At 39.7% G+C, this 20,888-nt stretch overlaps 1 protein-coding gene across 4 annotated transcripts in view; it reads right to left on the bottom strand.

Annotated features, from left to right (window-relative positions):
- LOC110305860 (ATP-binding cassette sub-family A member 6) overlaps positions 1–20,888 on the bottom strand; it is a 69,047-nt gene that overhangs the window by 11,815 nt on the left and 36,344 nt on the right. For all 4 annotated transcript variants that reach the window (XM_029484190.2, XM_029484191.2, XM_029484192.2 and 1 more), the window contains 9 exons: positions 20,187–20,324; positions 15,472–15,579; positions 9,510–9,683; positions 9,197–9,310; positions 5,929–6,048; positions 4,467–4,544; positions 2,908–2,999; positions 2,114–2,234; positions 1,403–1,520 (listed from right to left, as the gene is read on the bottom strand). In XM_029484190.2, the coding sequence (XP_029340050.1) occupies positions 1,403–1,520; positions 2,114–2,234; positions 2,908–2,999; positions 4,467–4,544; positions 5,929–6,048; positions 9,197–9,310; positions 9,510–9,683; positions 15,472–15,579; positions 20,187–20,324 (1,063 nt within the window). The remainder of the gene's footprint in view (positions 1–1,402; positions 1,521–2,113; positions 2,235–2,907; positions 3,000–4,466; positions 4,545–5,928; positions 6,049–9,196; positions 9,311–9,509; positions 9,684–15,471; positions 15,580–20,186; positions 20,325–20,888) is intronic.

Genomic DNA, 20,888 nt, shown 5'->3' with positions numbered 1-20,888 from the left:
AACAAATGAGGAAATGAAGGCTCCAGCAACTGAAATTATGCTTTAGTATGTATGATCATTCCTAAAAGCAATGGTTAATGGTTTGTTGTATGCAGACCTGTATTCCTGTCTACTCAAAATGCTGAGACAGGAGGATCACAAGATCAAGACCTGCCTGAACTATAGAGTAGGTTTAAAAGGCCATCTTCGGCAATTTGGTGAGATTGTGCCTTAAAACATGAAGAGAGAGAACGAAGAATACTGACCAGTGGTAGCGTACTTGCTTAGCATGCATGAGGCTCTAAGTTCTAGTCTCAAAATATCATAAAAACAAGCTGGAGAACCCAAGTGAGGATGCTTCGATCCCACACGGGAGGGAGAAGAAAATAATCATGGGAGGCAGAGGGATCTGGGTAAAAGGGAGGAAGGGAGAGGAAAAGGGGGTATGATCAGGTATGGGGTGGGGCGGGGTGGGGGTGGGGCGAGACAGGAAAGAAGCCCTGAGGGTCAGCAGAATGAATGTAAATATGCAACCTCCTCAGGGAGTAGGGGGTAGGGGGAAGACCCTCTAGAATGTACCAGGGACCTGGGAGGTGAGAGACTCTCAGGACTCAAAGGGAGGGACCTTAGATGAAATGCCCAACAGTGGGAAGAGGAAACTCGTAGATTCCACCTCCAGTAGAAAGACAAGAAAGACACCAAGTGGAGGGATGGGGTTGCCATCCCACAGTCAAAAACTCTGACCCAGAATTGTTCCTGTCTAACAGAACTGCAGAGACAAAAATGGAGAAGAGAATGAGGGAAAGGCTGTCCAGTGACCGACCCAAATTGGGATCCATCTCAAGGGGAGGCTCCAAGGCCTGACACTATTACCAATGCTATGGTGTGCTTACAGACAGGAGCCTAACATGGCTATCCTGTGAGAGGCCCAACAAGCAACAAGCAGCTGACTGAGACAGACAGAAACTTACACCCAACTATTGAACTGAAGTCGGGGACCCTTATGGTTGAATTAGGCTTTTTACTGGAAGAAGCTGAGGAGGAGGGCAACCCCATAGGAAGACCAGCAATCTTAACTAACCTAGACCCCTGAGATCTCTCAGACACTGAGTCACCAACCAGGCAGCATACACTAGCTGGTCAGAGGACCCAGACCACATATACAGCAGAGGACTGTCTAGTCTGGCTTCTCTAGTAGGAGAAGATACACCTAACCCTGGAGAGATTTGAGGCCCCAGGGAGTGGGGAGGCCTGGCGGGGAGTGAGGGATATCTTCTTGGAGACGGGGAATGGGGACTGGGATGAGGAATTATGGGAGGGAAGACCGGGAGGGGGGCAATGACTGAACTGTAAAAATAAATAAATATATAAAAGTGATAAAAACAATTTTAAACAGTAAGTTTAAAAAATGATTGTCCCAAACCTTTATTAACACAAAAAGAGATGTTCCTCACTGCCACGTTCCTTGTCCTCCTTGAACAGCAACGTTTCTTCTGTCCTGTATACTCCTTGTGCAGACAGCTGGCAATTATGACCGGTTTCTAGGAGAGACGGAAATGTGGTTTTCCTCTCCATTTCAGAGATGTTACGTTCCTTTGTTCTCATGTTTACCATAAACCAACCCGTATAAGAACCGAGAGTGACCGTGACCACTGTTACCAATGTAAGGCACGTTCATGGACATACAGTGTCTCTGACTCCCAAACACACGAGGAAGTACCAGAACACCGTGCAAGCCAACTCACTGTCTAGGTGAAAGGCAAATGACTACATTGGAGAGACAGAGCATCTCAATTGGACAAAAGAAAAGTCTGTGCCTGGAAGGAAACAGAGCTCGGCAGAATAGCACCTGCCGTGCAAGCCTGAAGTGTGGCTGAATCTTCTGATCCCTAGTAAGCACTTTACACCAAATAGTACATTCTTCGACTCATAAGGTCTTATTTTGTTCAGAAATTACAATTCTAGTTGTTAGAATACACGTTTCTCAAAAGAAGAGTAAAATCATTATGTCTTATGTTCTTTTTTACTTTCCAGAACCTTCTGGGGTATAGTTAAAAATCTATATTTCACACTATTTTTTCTTTTCTTTTCTGAGGGATTCTTGCACTCTTTAGCAGAGTCTATGCTTTCCAACCTCATCTAAGTTCGGAGCGCTCAGGGCGTCGGACGTTCTCAGTCTTTCTGCTTGAACGTTTTCATCTTCATCTATAGGTTCCTCTGGATTTGGCTGACCTTTTAGGCTTTGTGGAGCTATCCTGTGGAAAACAAACGAGTTACACACTGTCCTCACATTTTCAATGCTTATTTCCCATTCGATTTTACCAGTTTGCTTTTTTTGTCCCCCAGTAGACTGGTGGTGATTGCCACTCTCCCTGCTGCCTCAGGCTTGCATGAACCCGAATCCCACTGACCAGAATCTCTCTCTCGTGATGTGGTCCCTAGCCTTAGAGCATCTTTGACGTATAAGGCCAGTGTTTGCCAGCATATCATCAGGTGCCACCACTCCCCTCCTAAAATTCAAGTCATTTCTACCACCACCGGTTGCTATGGCCCTATTTCCGTCACATCAGATGTTTGTTTCAGCATCTTTTACTGCTCATACTTTCCAAAGTCCCTGTGTAAAACCCCCTCAACTCAGTAGTCAAATCTCCACTTCCTGTCCCTTTTGCTCAAGAATGTAAATCACCTCAGAAGGGAGAATGGCATACTTGCATAGTCTTCACATTTTTGAGAAATTGAAGTATTTCTCTGCTAGTTAGTGGTGGGTCATAACTCTTAACAGTAAACTAGAAAACCATTGACAACAATGCCAGTCATTACATTGCTTGCGTTGCAAGTAGAAATCCTTATCAACCAACTGAAAGTGCAGCCACCACAAGAGAGATACGAAACTGTGACCTCACATAGGAAATTAACTGTCATCCTAACCTGAAGATGGGATCCTTCCGTACTACACTCTTCCCATACTTCAGTTCCAGGCATCTCAGAACAAAAATGAACAGCAAAGTATGAATGTAAGGCTAGGAGCAAAGAAAAGGGTTTATTTAGGCATGAGTCAATGCAAGTTGAGTTTTTAAGTAAAATTGTTGCTTGCGTATTTATGGGTAATTTGGTAGCAAATTTTTATAAGATAGGGGGAACATAAAATACAACGATTTAAACTATTGCTTCCCTACTGTTCACAGCTCACACATTACAGCCCAGTGAATTCTGTTCTGTCTTTAAAATGACCCATAGCACAACTTGTTCTTTCTGCTGTGTTATGAACATCCGGATGCAGGTCATCTTCCTTTCTCAGCTTGGAATGCATTCCCACACTGTTTCCCTCTGCCCCTCTTGTCTGCTCTTCTTATCCCAGAAACTGCAGTTGTGCTTTCTGCGGCCAAGTTTGATCACTGCACATTGGTTGAAGCCACCCAGTGGTTCCTGAACCACTCAAAGTTGCATCAAAATCCCTGGAATTCTGTAGAATTCCATGTGGACCAACTCTGCTTATCTCAAATGTTACCACGTTACTGTATAACCTTGTATTGGTTAAACTTCTTTTTCTTAGATGATCCTGAAGGAAGATAGGACCACTCTTGCCACTACCTACTAGAAGGTCTTTTAAGTCTCTGCTGACTATCTGTGGTGGTTAGAAAGAGAATGGTTGTCCCAGCTCATATTTTCGAATGCTTTGTCCCCAGTTAGTGAAAATGTTTGGGAAGGATAAAGAGGTGTGGCCTTGCTGGAGGAGATGTGTCACTGAGGCTTTGAGGCTTCAAAAGCCCACACCATTCCCAGTTAGCTTTAAAAAAAATCTTTCTTGTGCTTGTGAATCTGATATATCTCTCAGCTATTATTCCAGTTCAGTGTCTGCTCACATGCCACCACGCTCTCTGATGGTCATAGACTCAACCTCTGAAACTTTAAACCTCCATTAAATGTTTTCTTCTATAATTTGCCTTAGTCATGGTGTTTTCTATAGCAATAAAGAGTAACTAAGACACTTTTCCACCTAACACAGTATTTACTGTTTATTTAGTTCACCTATATACTTCTAGATTATAAACCCCATGTGGGCAGACTTGGTGTTTGTTATTGTGCCTAGAACATTATAGACAGATAGTATGGAAAGACAGTAGCTTCTGTCATCCTTAAATCTAAAATAATCATGTTTCCCATTCACTCATGGTTAATTCTGTCTTTTACTCATATTTTGGAAAATCCATACTGCATCTGATTTTTACACTTTCTTATTTAGAGACATGACCGTATAAAGAATAAACAACCCAAAATTAATACTATACTGAATTCTTAACTTATTGTATAAATGCACACACCCAAAAATGTATCCAAAGACTAAAATTCATGTCTGGAAGCCATCACTTTATCTAAAACTGTATTTAAAACACTTTCAAAGATACCAAACTTCAGACAAGATCACATAGTTATAGCAAAAAATATGAATCTATGTATAGGGTATGTAGTGAGGCAGAAAGTCTTACTATTAGGCATAACAGAAGATCAACCGCAGATAAACCATGTTTAATCTCTTCAAATTCTATGTAGTACTGATAGGCTCTCTGAAAAGAAAAATAAGTAGCTAAATATATTTTTCTTCACAGTTCGCATTTCAATAATGTTTTGCACATTGACCATTTTCTTCATAGTTCTGTGTACACTGATGACATGTGCCCTAGAGAAGAGAGGAGCCCCCTACTAAATACCTTTTCTCAATATGAAGATAACCTATATCTCTTCCATTAAAAAAAAAAAAACTTCTGTCTTAAAATAAAAACATTTATTGAAAGCAAAACAGAGACCAGTGCTTACATTATATAAAGTTCTGGAATGAAGCTATTTGTCCTAAAGTTTCCCACATAAATCCATTCACAAGATCTGTCTTCTCTCGGTGATGGTTGTTTTCTCAAGCAAAACTCATAGCCCTTGACATTATTCTTTTATCATCAAGCAGTTCTAGAGGAAGCCTGTCATTACTCCTGACTCCCCTATAACAAGTCTAGATTTGTGTGTGATGTCTACTTCTGTCTTAGAAGAAAAATACTAAGCAAAAGGGCCAGGTGCGGCCATAACTTGCAGTCATTGCTATGTCATCAGGAAAAAAAAAAAAAAAAAAAAAAAAAAGCAAGCATTTTTGTGGTGGACAAGTATCTCCCCTTCTCCCTAGAACACAATTAATGAAACTTGTAAAACTTGGTATGTCAGGCTTAAAGCCATTTCATCGAAAGTTATGAGGATTCCCCAAAACTGTGATCTCAACCGAGCTTCTCTTGGCGTGCATGATACTCAGTTTCTCTGACTCTCTGTGGTCTCTCTTCTCCCAAGGCCTTGGAGTTTCTCTGCAGGGCATGCTTATTTTTTTAATCACCCCCTAATTCTTACTCATCCTTTAGTGACATCATTTCTCCAGAATTCTTTGACTCCTAAGGGCACACAGCTTTGCGTTGCACGGTCTTCCCCAGCGTGTGGCCCGTTGCCATTGTAATCTTCAGGTCACTTAAAGCTCACTATGACTCGCTTGAGGTTGATCTGTCTTTGTTTCTGCTATGCTCTATGAAAGAAGAACTTGACAGCTTTGCTTATCACTAGCATGGAGAACGGTGTTTGATACACACCCGTGAGTAACTGAACAGTGTTGCATATGAACTTATCCTCTGTCATTCGGGAGCACCCATCGAAGTAGAAAGTTCTTTTGAAATCTGGCTGTAGCTTCTAATAGCATCCAATCATGTGTACCATTTTTGTAAAGGGCCTTCAGCATATCATTTTAACAGTTCTGCTGAGGCTTCTTTTAAGCATCGCCACAGCTGAACCTCAGAACATCTAATTATAAAGAGCAATACTTCTCTCCGAGCCCACTCACCCACCTTCTATTTCTGTAAATCTAGGCACAGACAATAGCTTCTATATTCAATTTCTTATGGAACAGTTGGTGACATTTCTTACCAATTCCAAGATAACCAGGAGTCCATTCAATGCAAAAGAAGGTACTAACATTGTGGCAGAAATAACCAGTGCTTCATTGAAGGAACTATTTGCAACTTTGTCAAACGTAATGGCTATGACCTACAGGGCAAGTCCAAGAATGACAAATGACACATCAAATGATAGCTTCCACAGTTTCCCACATAAAAATACAAATGTGTGGCCTTAACAATCCCATTTCTGAGACAAAAATGGAATGATTTTGTTAATGAAAATATACAGAAATGCTACCTCCACAATAGAAAGTTAACTTTATCAGCACATGTTAATTATGCATATTGTGTGTTCTACATGACCTTTTTTTTTTTTATAGGGGATGTTGAGTCTCGCGATGCTAAATACGCATTATCCCACTGAGCAGCTCCTCTGGCCTGTGTGATATTTGGATATACACATACAACATGTACCAATCAAGTTAAGTTAATTAGTATTTCTCTCACCTTATCATTTGTGTTTACAGTCTCTGAGTTAATCCTTTCTTGATTCCCAATGTGTGAGTGTGTGTGTGTGTGAGTGTGAGTGTGTGTGTGAGTAAGTGTGTGTGTATGTGTGTGTATGTGTGTCTGTGTGTGTGTCTGTGTGTGTGAGTGTGTATGTGTGTGTATGTGTGTCTGTGTGTGTGAGTGTGTGTGTGTCTGTGTGTGTGTCTGTGTGTGTGAGTGTGTGTGTATGTGTGTGTATGTGTGTCTGTGTGTGTGAGTGTGTGTGTCTGTGTGTGTGTCTGTGTGTGTGTATGTGTGTCTATGTGTGTGTGTGTCTGTGTGTGTGAGTGGGTGTGTGTTTATGTGTGTGTGAGTGTGTGTGTATGTGTGTGCGAGTGTGTGTGTGTGTCTGTGTTTGTGAGTGTGTGTGTGAGTGTGTGTGTGTGTATCTGTGTGTGAGAGTGTGTGTGTATGTGTGTGTATGTGTGTGTGAGTGTGTGTGTGTATGTGTGTGTGTCTGTGTGTGTGAGTGTGCGTGTATCTGTGTGTGTGAGTGTGTGTTTGTGAGTGTGTGTATGTGAGAGTGTGTGTGTGTATCTGTGTGTGTGTGTGTATGTGTGTCTATGTGTGTCTGTGTGTGTATGTGTGTGTCTGTGTGTGTATGAGTGTGTGTATGTGTGTGTGACTGTGTCTGTGTGTATGTGTGTGTGTGTGTGTATGTGTGTGTGTGGTGTGCACATATTCATGTTGATTCCACTGTGTAGTGGATCTTTAGAGATTATTTTTTTATGTGGATGGTTGGGAACTCAGCATCCAATCTTGGTTTATCAGCTCTCTGTCTCCTTTTCTAACTTGTAATAATCACTATCCTATGACTATTAGCACTTTCCTTAGCTTTCATGTCAGAGGAAGAACATGTGCTATCTGTGATTTTATATCAGGTTTCACCCAGTATAATGCCTTCAAGTTCTGCCCATTTATCTGAAAAGGACAGTAATGCAACCTATGGCTACATATTAATATATCCTTCCATTTTTTATCTGGCAATCTCTCTACATAGCCATCTGCCAGTTGTCACTTAAAAGTGGAGCCACTTGTTTGCTATTGCAAACAGTGAAACAGTAAAGACACAACACAGCTTTCTCTGTGGTATGCTGACCTAATCACCTTAATATTCACAGCCAGAAGTGAGGAACCTCAAGACTGTACTCTGTTCTGGATGTATTTATTGACTTACATCCCATCCAAAGCCATGTACGGGCTTTCTTTTCACTCTGTGTGCTTTGCCAACATGTTACTCCTGTGTGTTCTTTTACATGAAATAAATGTTATAACACTTGCATTTTCCTGACAGGAAATAGATTTCAAAATATATTTGCTACCTATTCTCATTTTGTTTCTGAGTAGCTACTCAGATCACTTGTTCATTTTTAACTGGACCATTTGTTCGTGTTGTTAAATTATTTTAGTTCCTTATACAGTGTGCCTATTAACTCTTTGTCTTTTAGTATATGATCACCAAAGTTACAAGAAACAAAAGTAAAATAAACAGATACATGGGATTTTGTAGCCTCAAAGCAAAATGGATTATCATCAGAGTAAAAAGATGACAAGGCAGATACAGTGTCTGGTGATAGAAACTCAGCTAACTACTCAGAGTGTTGGTGAAATCGTGGTTGTTAAAAAAGAATCTACAACTATTACTTTATTAAACCAGAATACTCCCTAACAATATTTTATAGACATTTGTCTTTATATACCCACAGATACGTGTAGACTTTATTCCTTATTCTAGGAAACATCTCTTCTCAATAAATGGAGACTACTACAAAACAACACAATCAATCAAAATGCAGAGTTGTGGAGACTCATTCCAATGGATACATCTACACCAGGATGCACCTAAGGCTCAGAGAACACTGTGGAAGAGGGACTAGAAAGATTGAAAAAGCCAGAGGATCAGAGGCTTTGCTGTGAGATTGTTTGTCCTAGTTACATCACAAGCTATGCTCGTTGTCAACAACATGACCACCCAAGCATGAGCTGAACAAACATGACATCAACTAAGATACCAAACAGTACAGGGCAAAACCTGTAAGGACTGGACCCTACCCATAGAACTATAAGCCACTAAGTAAAGCAGAGAACCAGAGAGCTGGTGCTCCGCAGGGAAGAGCACACAAATGGCTTTTCAATGCCAGATGGCCAGCCCTGAAAAGATACATACAGGTAATATGATGTGGACTGAACAGGTTGTATTTAGAAATATATGCATGAATACAAATACACAAATGCATACGGTAACGATTAATGAAAACAAGAGCCATGAATTTGAAGAAGAGAGGGGAGTAGTATGCGAGAGGGTCTCAGCTGAACTCCATTCAAAGTGCTATACAGGAATCCTTCTGAAACAACTGGCTTACTAATACAAGTTACATTTCCAGGTCCTTTCTTCAGGGTAATTTTAATCTGAAGTCTTTGAGAACAATAATCATTTGAATTTCAGGCTTTACTGGACTTGTGGGATAATTGTATATGCATGAGATGCCTTTGGAAGAGAATTCAAATCTTAAAACTAAGTGATGTTTCATGTATACTTTACATGCATAACTTTAAATGGTTCATTGGGAAGCTTAGTAAATTTTGTTGAAACCATCACATGAAGTTGGCTGTTGCAGTATTGTGATATTCTATCAGCTTTTAAAAAGTTGGCACACTGGATTTGAGTCTTTAAATTTAATCTACATTTTACATTTTTCCACTACCCAAGACAACAAACAACTGCGCTTAATAGTGTTCATACTTACAATAAGAAAGCAAATTGACCAGAGGCTGCTGTTTTTCCTCCTCTTGCCAAAAACAAATGATATCACATATGTCAAGAAGACCAGAGAGGCTGCACAGCCAAGTGCAAGAACAATCTAGGGATAATTCAGACAATGTCAGTTAAAGTGGAACATCTGGAGGAGATTTTAAATTTACATATATTTAAAAATATTGTATCATACTGGTAATCTGCATGTTGTTAAGTTTACCCAACATTCTCAAATATATGGGCAACCACCATTGCATTTTATTTTTAGTTACTGTGCAGAATTTGATCGGCACCATATTACTTACTACAGAAAACACAATTTCGCTTGTCATGTCAATGTTCAACAGTTTTGACGTGTATGATGTGAAGTAGCACGTGAGAAGCATTCCACTGAAGAGGCTAATGTCCACTACTGCCTGCCCACACCAGTAGGCTGAAGGGTAGAGGCCAGAAATCCACAGCTGGGAATCAGCTTTCTTCTGATGAGAAAATACAGAATGGACATCAGTTCAGTTAAACTGCAAGGTGTTTTTGTTTGGTTGGATTTCTTTTGTGGTTTTTTTTTGGGGGGGGGCGGTAGTTGGGGCTTATGTAGTTGGGGCTGGCCTGGCATTATGCATAAAGGATGACCTTTAACTTCTGATCTTGTTTCCATCTCCCAAATGCTAGGATTAAAGGCATGGGCCCTTCTGCCTGGTTTATCAGGAATGGGGATCAAACCCCTGACTTGATGCATGCTAGCTTGAACTACGTTCCAGCCTCTCTGGCATGGTTCTTTCTGCGGAGGGTTGTGTTGCAGCATATTTGATCACATTGTACAAACCCCTAGATGGTAAACTTGAAACGCATTGTTGTGGCATGGCTCAGCCCTAGCACACACCATTAATTCAACAAGCTTCCTGTAAACTGGATTAAATAAAGTCAGCCATAGGTAAAGTGACAAAAAAGCAACCAGGTGACAGGGAGTGAACATAAGAAAGCCTAGGAAAGAGAAAGGAGGGTCTTTGGGTTGAAGGATACTTAAGACAATATGAAGCAGAAAAAATAACTCTTTTCTTTTTGGATACTGGTGGAGTAGGAAGGTCAGCTGGGTGCTGTCTCTGCGTCTCTGAGCTAGGTAGCTTTCATCACAGAGTTTGGGTCCTGCATCTTCGTTTGGTAAATCGAACGTTTGGGGTTTTGTTTTAAAAGCAATAAGGTTGCTCTGAGTGTTCAGTCCTTTGTGCTTCTATGTGAATTTTAGAATCACTTTTTTAACACTGTGAAAAATACGATAACATCCTAGTGACCGATTTTGACAGAGTAGATGATAACCTTCGAATAATAGGGTTCTGTCAAATTTTATTCCTACCAGAAGTGTTACACTTTTTAAAAGTATATTATATAATATAGTACTCATATCAAGCCTATGGGATTGAATTTATTCTTAGCTCCACTCTCAGGCATGGTGTTAGAAAGTACTTGAATTTTGAATCTTGGAAAATCATATCAAATTCATGCCAAATTGTGTCAAATGTCTGCGTTTGCTCTAGTATCCATTTTCTAACTTTAAGTTAAGATAATACCCCAAATTCTGTTTGAGAAACTACCCTCTCCCATTCCAAGAGCTACTGGGACTTAAATAGTTCCTCCAGTTAATTACCTTAGATAACAACAGAAACGGTTCCCCATGCCTTTTTATCTTTTTTTCTTTCCTCGGTGTGTGTCAAACTAAGGTGTGGTCGTTGGAATTCTGTCATTTTAAATCATGAAGTGAGGGTTCATCTTCAGAAATGTCAAGAGTTGGTTTTGGACATTTTTTAGGGTCAGAGGCTGGGATCTGGCTGCCCCAGTAAGCTAAGGCTAGCAGTCCACCCTAATGTGCCAATCAAAGGGACAAGGAGTATCAAAAGGCAGAGAATAGGGATTTGTTCAAAGCAGTCACATCACAAAGACAAGAAACTGATTTTAAAAAAAAAAAAAAGGTCTAGTCAGGGATATTGGCATGAGGTTTAAGTTTCCAAAGAGGGTAAGTGGTTTGCATAGCTAAGCATGCACAGTGAAGGTGTGGGCCACTATGGACCCACCATAGTCTCAGCTCTACCTCTTCAGCAAGGTGGTAGGGTAAAGTTGTAAGAACTATGTGAAATCAGCCGGGCGTGGTGGCGCACGCCTTTAATCCCCGCACTCTGGGAGGCAGAGGCAGGTGGATTTCTGAGTTCGAGGCCAGCCTGGGCTACAGAGTGAGTTCCAGGACAGCCACGACTACACAGAGAAACCAAAAACAAAACAAAACAAAAAACAAAACAACAACAACAAAAAAGAACTATGTGAAATCTCTGGGGAACAAGACACTTTTCTGTCTGGAGTCAAGCATCAGCCTTTCCCTTCTCCTAAGATGATTCCTAGGGAAAATGTAATTCTTTAGAGGTCGTTATTTTACTAGTCTGATCACGTTAAGGCTGTTAGGGAACCCTTCTATTAAGGTAGCAGTGCCCCATGACTGGATGCCTTTCTGATCTCAACACAAAATGGGAGAGTCGCTTTCTTAGTGGGGCTTCCCTGTCTCTGCCTGTCCTTGTCTGGAGAGTGTCCTTGAACACAGGTGGCTGGCCCTGTCTGAAAAGTGACAGAGTTTCTGCAAGGTTGTGTAACCCAGCACACAGGTCCACTCTGGCTTCCTGCCCGCATGATAATTAGTTGCTGTATTATAACCAATCAGCCTGATTGCTTGATATCAAGACCAATTAGCCCTTTCCACCCATACCCATAAAAGGCCCTTATATACTCTATCCCTGAAACAATAAAAGTAGACTTGTCTCTCTGCAGTGGTCTCCAGAGGTCATTCCACTCATACTCCCCACTGTCCAATCCTGTTCTCCACTTCTGCTCCTTTTGTCCCCTCAGGTTGGTGGCCAACAGCCTTTGGGGAGACAGAGGGGTCACAGGAGGAAGATAAATGTTTGTATAATGTAGGCATAATGTTATTGAGTACTGTGTAAAGAAACCCTGATTATTCAAATGCTGGTTTCTGTGCCCTGTGTCTTGTTGCAATCCTTATTCTGAGATTCTCATGTCTCATGTTGTGTAAACATTGCTCCCCAACTGTTCCCTGAGTGGTCCATAAAGAAGCTGCTCAGCCAATGACTGATCAGGGAGAAAATAGGGACGGACTTCCTCCCATCCAGGGGAAAGGGAAGAAGAGAAAGGAAATAGGGACTCGCCACTGGGAGAGTCCAGGCAAGACCATGAGAAGACACCTGGAGACCAGAGGGCCAGATCAGTACTAGAGGCAAGTGTCACAGGACTTTGACTGGGAGGTAGCCAGATGGGCTTAGAGGATTAAAATAGAGTGATATCGCTCAGTTGTTGTGCCCTTAAAGCTTGTTAAATAAGTATAATAGTACAGTCTCGATTATTTGGGAGCCAGCTGGGTTAAGAGGAAGTCTGTAACACCTATTAAAAAAAAAAAGCTACTAACACTGTGAAAGCTACCAATCTCTTTTGCTGCTAATCCTGTGACCCTAGGCCGTCAGAGAGCAAGCTGTCACACAGCATTTATTTCATACACCTATTGCATGCACCAGCATTCTTGCTTTAGGAACAGACCCCTCTCCTGTTGGAATCACTGTTGCATGTTTGTTAGCAGTGGAGTTAATGCTCTCAATAATCCCTGATCCCTGGAAAGGATTCCATGAGATATCCAGTTATGTTCCCAAGCACTTGCTATTGTGAAACAGAAAGTGGGGATAGTCAATGTATGAAAAGCCCATGAGATATTAATCTACTCTTTGATACATATGGCACTTAAAAGATGGGTATCAATATTCAACTTAAATCATAGATTTCTGACCAACTTCTTCATGTGTGCCAAGTGCTGGGCTAGTGGGTCTAGTCATATAAGATATAAATTCACTTTATTTGCTTATCTTAAAAAAAAACCTATTACTGACATTGACTGTCTTGGCATTGTATACGGGTACATTTGTGGGGGTGGTTGAAAAGGCAAGATTTTTTATGGTAAATTCATAGTATGTTACTATTGAAAATAATTACATATTGTGTTTAAGTACCTGAGACCTACAGATCGAATTCCCTAGCCATGTTTTATTTGGTACACTGATGTGCAATACCATGTTAACCCATGAGTAATGAAAAGAACTCTAAATATTTTCTTGTTCTCATTACATGAGGTCAGTTGTGGGGGTTTCCAATAGTAATATTCTGTCTGCTTTTTTGAAATTTTTGGGTTCTAGATTCTAGATCTTTAAATTTAATCAATATATTTTAATTTTTGTAAAAAAATAAAAATAAAATTGTAAGGAGGGACCATAACAGTGAAAGAGCTATATAGAGAAAAATAATAGGTCCATAATAATAAATAGAAGTCTGTTAAAGGATTTTTAAGAGTCAGAGGATCAAAGAAGTCGGATGCAAGACTGTATCTTCTAGATATGACAGGGAAGCTGCAGTCATGAAATGGTAAGCTGCTTAAACAAGACCTCAGCAATGACAGCACGGGTTGTCATGGCAACAGAACAGGGTCACAGGGGTCATCTCACAAGGCCACTCCCTTAGATGAAGAGCTACAGGCTTTTTATTCATGGTTACAGAGACAGAGACAGAGACAGAGACAGAGACAGAGACAGAGAGAGTTTGAGAGAGAGAGTTTGTGTGTGTGTGTGTGTGTGAGAGAGAGAGAGAGAGAGAGAGAATTTCAATCTTCCCCAGGGATAAGACCTCGATAGGTTATCCAATCCCAAGTGGTCAGCCCTAAACCCATGCATGTAGGAGCAACACTAAGCGGTCTCAGCAGATTATATGTATTTATACATGCATTCCTATATATGCCTCAAAGTAAAAGAAAAGGAGATTATGAACTTGAGAGGGCATGGTAGAAGTTGGGGGTAGGGAGGGAGAAATGATGTAAATAATTCAGTATTTGTATAATGAAGTTTTCTTAGAAAAAAATTAATTACAAATTTAACAGATCATGCCACTAAAAACTAAAATAAAAGAAAGCCTTCCAGTGCTAGAGAGATGGCTCAGTGGTTATGAGCACTGACTTCTCTTACAGAGGTCCTGAGTCCAATTTCCAGCAACCACATGGTGGCTCACAACCATATGTAATGGGATCCGATGCCTTCTTCTGGTGTATCTGAAGACAGCTACAGTGTACTCATAATAAATAAATAAATAAATAAATAAATAAATAAATAAATAAATAAATAAATATATCTTTATAAAGAAAAGGAGAAAGCCTTCCAAAGCCTTCAAAGAAGAAGTAGAAGAAGGAGGAGGAGCAGGAGAAGGAGGAGGAGGAGAAGGAGAAGAAGGAGAAGAGAAGAGAAGAAGAAGGAGAAAAGAAGAAGAAGGAGAAGAAGGAGAAGGAGAAGAAGGAGAAAAAGGAGGAGAAGGAGAAGAAGAAGAAGAAGAAGAAGAAGAAGAAGAAGAAGAAGAAGAAGAAGAAGAAGAAGAAGAAGAAGAAGAAGAAGAAGAAGAAGAAGAAGAAGAAGAAGAAGAAGAAGAAGAAGAAGTGGTGGTGGAGGAGGAGAAGGAGAAGAGAAGAAGGAGAAGAAAGAGAAGAGAATAAGAAGAAGGAGAAGAAGAAGGAGGAGAAGAAGGAGAAGGAGAAGAAGGAGAAAAAGGAGGAGAAGAAGGAGAAGGAGAAGAAGAAAGAAAGAAAGAAAGAAAGAAAGAAAGAAAGAAAGAAAGAAAGAAAGAAAGAAAGAAAGAAAGAAAGAAGAAATAATTAAGGTTATTGTGAACCTGATGGATTAAATAAATTTTCCTTCTTCTGTCAAGGTTAGTGGCTCAGGATTATGACAGCAGGCTCATATAAATCTTACGTTTTTGTCTGGACAAAGGATGTAAACAAACCCAAATGGGACATAAAACTGTAATTTACAGAGTACAAAGGGAATCTAAGTCTTAAATTTGATCTTAAATGTCAAACTCAGTGATTGTTTTCCACGCTGCTAGAAAACAGTTCATCCAAAAGCTATATACTATTCTGCTTTGAAGATTCAGAGTAATAAGACATCTGAAAATGTTCTACTTTCCACATAACTTTGAAGTAAGAAGTTTTCACATTTTAAAAATAAGCTTTTGCAGGGCAGTGGTGGTGCACGCCTTTAATCCCAGCACTTGGGAGGCGGATCTCTGAGTTTGGGACCAGCCTGGTCTACAAAGTGAGTTCTAGGACAGCCAGGGTTATACAGAGAAACCCTATCTTGAAAAAAATACAGTCATTGAAATTATTAGTATCCCCTACCCACACTTTCTTACTTTATAATCGCTGACGCTGCTCATGGCAATATATGGAGAGACACTGCATATAACACACAATATGAACAGGCAAGTTTCCTGTATCCCAGTCCAGATTAGCACGATGAACTGCAAATACAAAAGGAATTTTAGTGGAATATCAGAGTATCATCTGTTAAAGTGAAACTATACTTATCATATATCATAAGACTTCAGCTCAAAACACAAAAGAAGTTGAGAATATTCTAGGACCTACTTCAGATTATATATCCAAAAGAGCAAGCAGAGGGCTTTTGAAGAGATATCTAGATAGCCATGTTAATAGCATCATAAAAATTACCATGAGGCAGAAATAACTCAAATGCCATTGGTAGGTGTGTGAAGAAACAAAACTAAATACATACATACATATATGCATAACGGGCATTATTCAACTTTAAAAGGAGGAAACTCGTGCCAAATGCTTCAGGATTAATCTGTCTTGGAATATCTAATGCAAAGTGAAACAAACCAGGCAAAGGGTACTGTGTGCTTCCATTGGATGAGGTAAGTAAAACAGTCAGATTCCTAGAAACAGTAAGCAAGACGGTAGATACCAGAAGCAGAGAAGCATTAAGAGAAGCATTAAGTTGGCGTTTGGTGGATACAATGTTCCTCCCCCCTTAGATGAAGGAATTCTGAATTCTGAGCAAACTATAAATAAGATAAATTCTAAAAATCAAGGGGAAGATTGCTAGTGAGATGTTTCAACAGTAAAGAGTGCCTGTTACTCTTGCAGAGAAGCCGGGTTCAGTTCTCAGCACCTACACAGAGCTCACATCTGACTCTTCCATGGGGTCCCATACCATCTTCTAGTTTCTTCGGCATCACACGCACATAACATACAGAAATGCAGACATACATGCAGAGAAAACACCACCTATACTCATAAAATAAATACATCTGTTTTTAAATGAAATCAGGAAGCTGTTAACTGTCTCTTCTGGCCACTTCGCCTTTGTTCCCTTGAGATCCTAGGGATCCTACTCAGCAGAGCTTTCCACTTGCTAGGTAAGTTTTATACCTCCAAGCTACGTTCTCCAACCCTTGGACTTACTTTTCAAAGAGTTCCCTTAAATTCTTACTTCTTGAATCATTCCATGTCCTCCCTGATGACATGGCCATGTATACAGTACTTTAGCTCATAGGTAAGAACATACATATATATATAAACACACATAAATGTAATGTATATATAAACATATTATATATACATATATTATACACATATGTGTTATTATATACATTTATGTTATATGTGCATATAAATATATAATGCACGTACATATGCTATATAATATATGTATTATGTATACATATAGTGTATATAATATATATGTATATCTATTATACAGGTATATATGTGTATGTATGTCCATATATGGGTATATGGTCATCATTGACCCACTAGGTATATTCCATCACTATTTCCGCTATCTGCATAAAATCTGCATAGCATGTACTCCCAGCACTGCTGATTCAGTGGAAGCCATTTTGATACATTTTCATTAACCAAGATTCCCTGGGGCTCCTTCATTTCTAATCTTGCTTCTAATAAGAAACATCTGGGGTCCGTTTTAAATATTTCTCTTCTCCATCAGAAAATGATAACCACCACAAACACTTGAAATAAGGAGGAAATGATCACCAAGTGGTTACATAGGCAATGTCTATAATACAAAAACAATCCCACTACAGTAAGACATCGTGTGGGTGCTGGGAAGTGAACTCAAGAACTCTGGAAGAGCAGTGAATGCCCTTAATCACTGAGCCATCTGTTCAGCCCTCATTTCCTGCATCCCTTCAGTGTGTATCTAGGTAGACTACTGATTTTAATGTTAACTGTGCATCCTGATTCTTGGATGAAGTGTTTATTAGTTCTACAAGTTCATAGCACAGTCTTCTTTACATTTTTTGTTTTATTACTAGTATTCTTATTACTTGTGTGTGATGTGTCTGCATGAGTGAGTGTGAGTCACATCAGCAGAGAATAACTCTGTGGAGACTTCTCTCCTTCCACCTTTGTGTAAATTCTGGGAATCAAACTCAGGTCATGGGGGTTTTATTGCAAAATTTTGCCTTCCCATGAAGTCATGTCACTGGCCAGGTGTTGAAGTCTTCAGGGCCTCTTATATACAAAATCAGATCATCTTTAAATAAGAAAACTGATTTCTTCCTTCCCTACTTGTATCTCTTATTTGTTTCTATGGCTTTAGTGTTCTAGCTACAACATGAAGCATGGTATTGAGTAAGAATGGAGAAAGTGGGCACACCCCTGTCTTGTTCCTGATTTTAATGAGACCGTTCTGAGTTCTTCTCCACTTGGCATGATGTTGACTATGGGTTTGTCATAAATGGCTTATTCTGCGTATATGTTGCTTATATCCCTAATCTCTCTAGCATTTTTGTAATATTTCTTTTATGTTTTGAGATTATAACATGATTATACTATTTCCCCCTCCCCTTTCCTCCCTCCAAACTCTTCCTCCCATCCATCCTCCCTGGCTCTCTTTCAAACTCATGGCTTCTTTTGCATAATTGTTGTTATGTACATGTATGTGTACAGGCACATAGGTATCCTTCAATACATAAATACAACCTGGCCAGTCTATATAATGCTATTTATATGTATTGGTTTTCAGGGCTGAACATTTGGTATTGGATAATCAACTAGTGTGCTCTTCCCTGGGGAAGACGCTATTTCCTGTTCTCAGCACTCCTTAGTTGCCTGTACTTCTTTGTGTAGGCTTCAAGCTCACCCACCCATCCACGTTAGCATGTCTATTGGTGTTGTCTCTGTTCAGCTCAAAATGGGAGGTATTGGAGTTTGTCAAGGACATTTTATGCACCTATTGGGATAATTATGTAACTTCTATTCTTGAGGCCATCTATATGACTAATCAATTTCACTTATATACACACGTTCAATAATCCCTGCATCTCTGAAATGAAATCAGATCAGTCACAGTATTTTTACTTTTTCCTCAATTTTCTTTTGTGGATAATTTACTGAGAATTTCTGTATTTGTGCTCATCAAAGAAATGAGTCTGTAGCTTTCTTATTTTGCTGTTCTGCTGTATGTGGTCTGGGTACTGACATAATAGTGACTTCATAAGAACTGTGTTTTCATTTCGTCTATCTTTTCAATAATCTGCCAAGCACTGGTTTTAATTTTTCTTTAAGAACCTGATAGAATTCTGTACTAACGTCATCAGGTCCTGGGCTTATTTTTAATCTTAAGGATTTTTATTACCGCTTCGATTGTATTGTTTGTCATAGGTATATTTAATTCTTTTTAATCTCATTTTGGTATGGCATACACATCTAAGGTTCATTCACCCTGGACAAAGAATGCAAATTAGTATTACTGTGAGATTGTATCTCGCAGTTAGAATAGCTACTTTCAAGAAAACAAAGGACAAGTGGTAGAGAGAAAGTGGGAGAAGGGGAATAAATAAGGATGTATTCACTGTTGGTGGGAGCATAAACTGCTGATGCTACTGTAGATAGCAATGTAGAGGTTTCTCAAAAAGCTAAAAATGAAGCTATTGTATAACCCAGCTACACCATTCCTGTAGAATTATCCAAAGGACTCTAGATTGAACAACAGGGAAAGTTACATAGGCTGCTGGGGGAGAAGCGTCATCAGTGGACCTTGATATACAATATTTACCTGCCAGGCAAGATAGAACCATTCTGGCAATAGTGCCAAGACCATTAAAGGAAGAGCTAGTGGCTTTGCAACTACATTCGAGATCTTCTCCATGGAAGATAATGGGTGACTGTTATTGTAAATCTGGTCAAAAACCTGTAACTGTGAGGTCACAGTACCTATGGGGGATGGAGGAGTGTACAATTGATGTATTGATAAATATACATGGAGCCATAATGCCTCCTAAGCATTATGTTTAGTCCCACAGACTAATGCTGATCTCAGTTGTGTGCATGTGTGTGTGTGTGTGTGTGTGTGTAGCAGAGGGTGACAACTGCTGCAAAGACTCCTGATTGGTCACAGTGCTGACTGAGAATAAGTGGTTATTGAATACTCAAACCTAAAGAAGACACCTATGTCATCCCATCCAAAGCCAAGGGAAGAACCACAGAAGCAGGGGTGGAAAGACTGTGAGAGTCGGAGGAGGCAGAGAAGCACTATGAAATCCTGTCTCCAGGCTGTCCCAAGTCACTGCAATCACAAGCATAAGGTAGCTACATCTTCCTGCAGAGCATCCACACACTGGCGTGGGTGTTGAGTCCACCACTCACATGGGTGGAAAAGGAGTAAGAAAGGGTAATTAAAATGAATACAATCACGATACACAAAGGAAAGTGTCAAAAATAAACTGAAATTTTCTCAAAGCACAGAAATGGGAAATCACTGTCATTTGTGGGATAGGTTGACAAAAAAGGAAATGGAGTGATTATAAAGTATGGTGGCATTTTCTCTGTACTTCTGTTTCTCACCAATGCCTCCCTTCTAGAAACTTCCTAAAGCCAGGATTGTGAAATTGCGCTCTCTCTCTCTCTCTCTCTCTCTCTCTCTCCCTTGCAATGCAAACAAGCTGAGTGGTTGAAGGCAAGAGTCAGACAGCACACAATTCTGGGAACATCTTAACTGTCCTTAGGGTCAACAATCAAATGTGAGTAATGTAAGCCGTCATATTTTTAATTGTTTGGGATCAACGGATGTAATACTTACTGATGAGAATATATCTTCCTTAATCCTAATATACTGTGTGTGGTTGAACATATAGAGGATCCCATTGCTGATAACATTCATTAATATAGGAAAGCAGTGTAGCCTCTTGGTGTTACACACAGCTGAAAATCTGTAATCCTTATAGGAAAAGTACAACAAAAACAAGTGAGATAAAAGCTTTGAAAAATAAAGGGAACTCGCACGCGCGTGTACACACACATAAACACACTTCTAACAGTCCAATTCTAGCTGTGTGTTGGTTTTCAAGTTAACTAGCTTTTCTGAGCCTTTGTTTTCTCATCCATGAAGGAGGAGTCTAAATGGGTTCATACACGGTTTGAGTGAGACTCTATATTAGGTCCTTATACAGTGAATAGAACTGAGCTGAAATCTACTTAATACTCAATACTTCTAGTGTAATCAGTTTTTGTCTCACTTCATCCCTCTTCTGATAAGGAGGAAACTTCAGTTTGTAGAGTTTAAACGCTGCCCATAAATTTTGTCAATTTATGGTGAGCAAGCAGATAGGAAATAAAAATGGAATACAAGAGAGTTTCATGGCTACATGGCCATAGGACCTTTGCAATTTTGAAGATCATGTTAATACCTAATGTTTATGAAAATATGTATCTAGTCATCATAAAAATTCAGTATTGTTTTAATGGGAATGCTATGAACAGTTTGTGTAGTAAATATACGAGA

The sequence above is a fragment of the Mus caroli genome, unplaced genomic scaffold (genome assembly GCF_978045245.1).
Source record: "Mus caroli unplaced genomic scaffold, Mus_caroli_1 scaffold_13, whole genome shotgun sequence".
Taxonomy (NCBI): Eukaryota; Metazoa; Chordata; class Mammalia; order Rodentia; family Muridae; genus Mus; species Mus caroli.
Note: the sequence above shows the minus strand (reverse complement) of the source record. Positions and strands in the feature narration are given on the sequence as shown.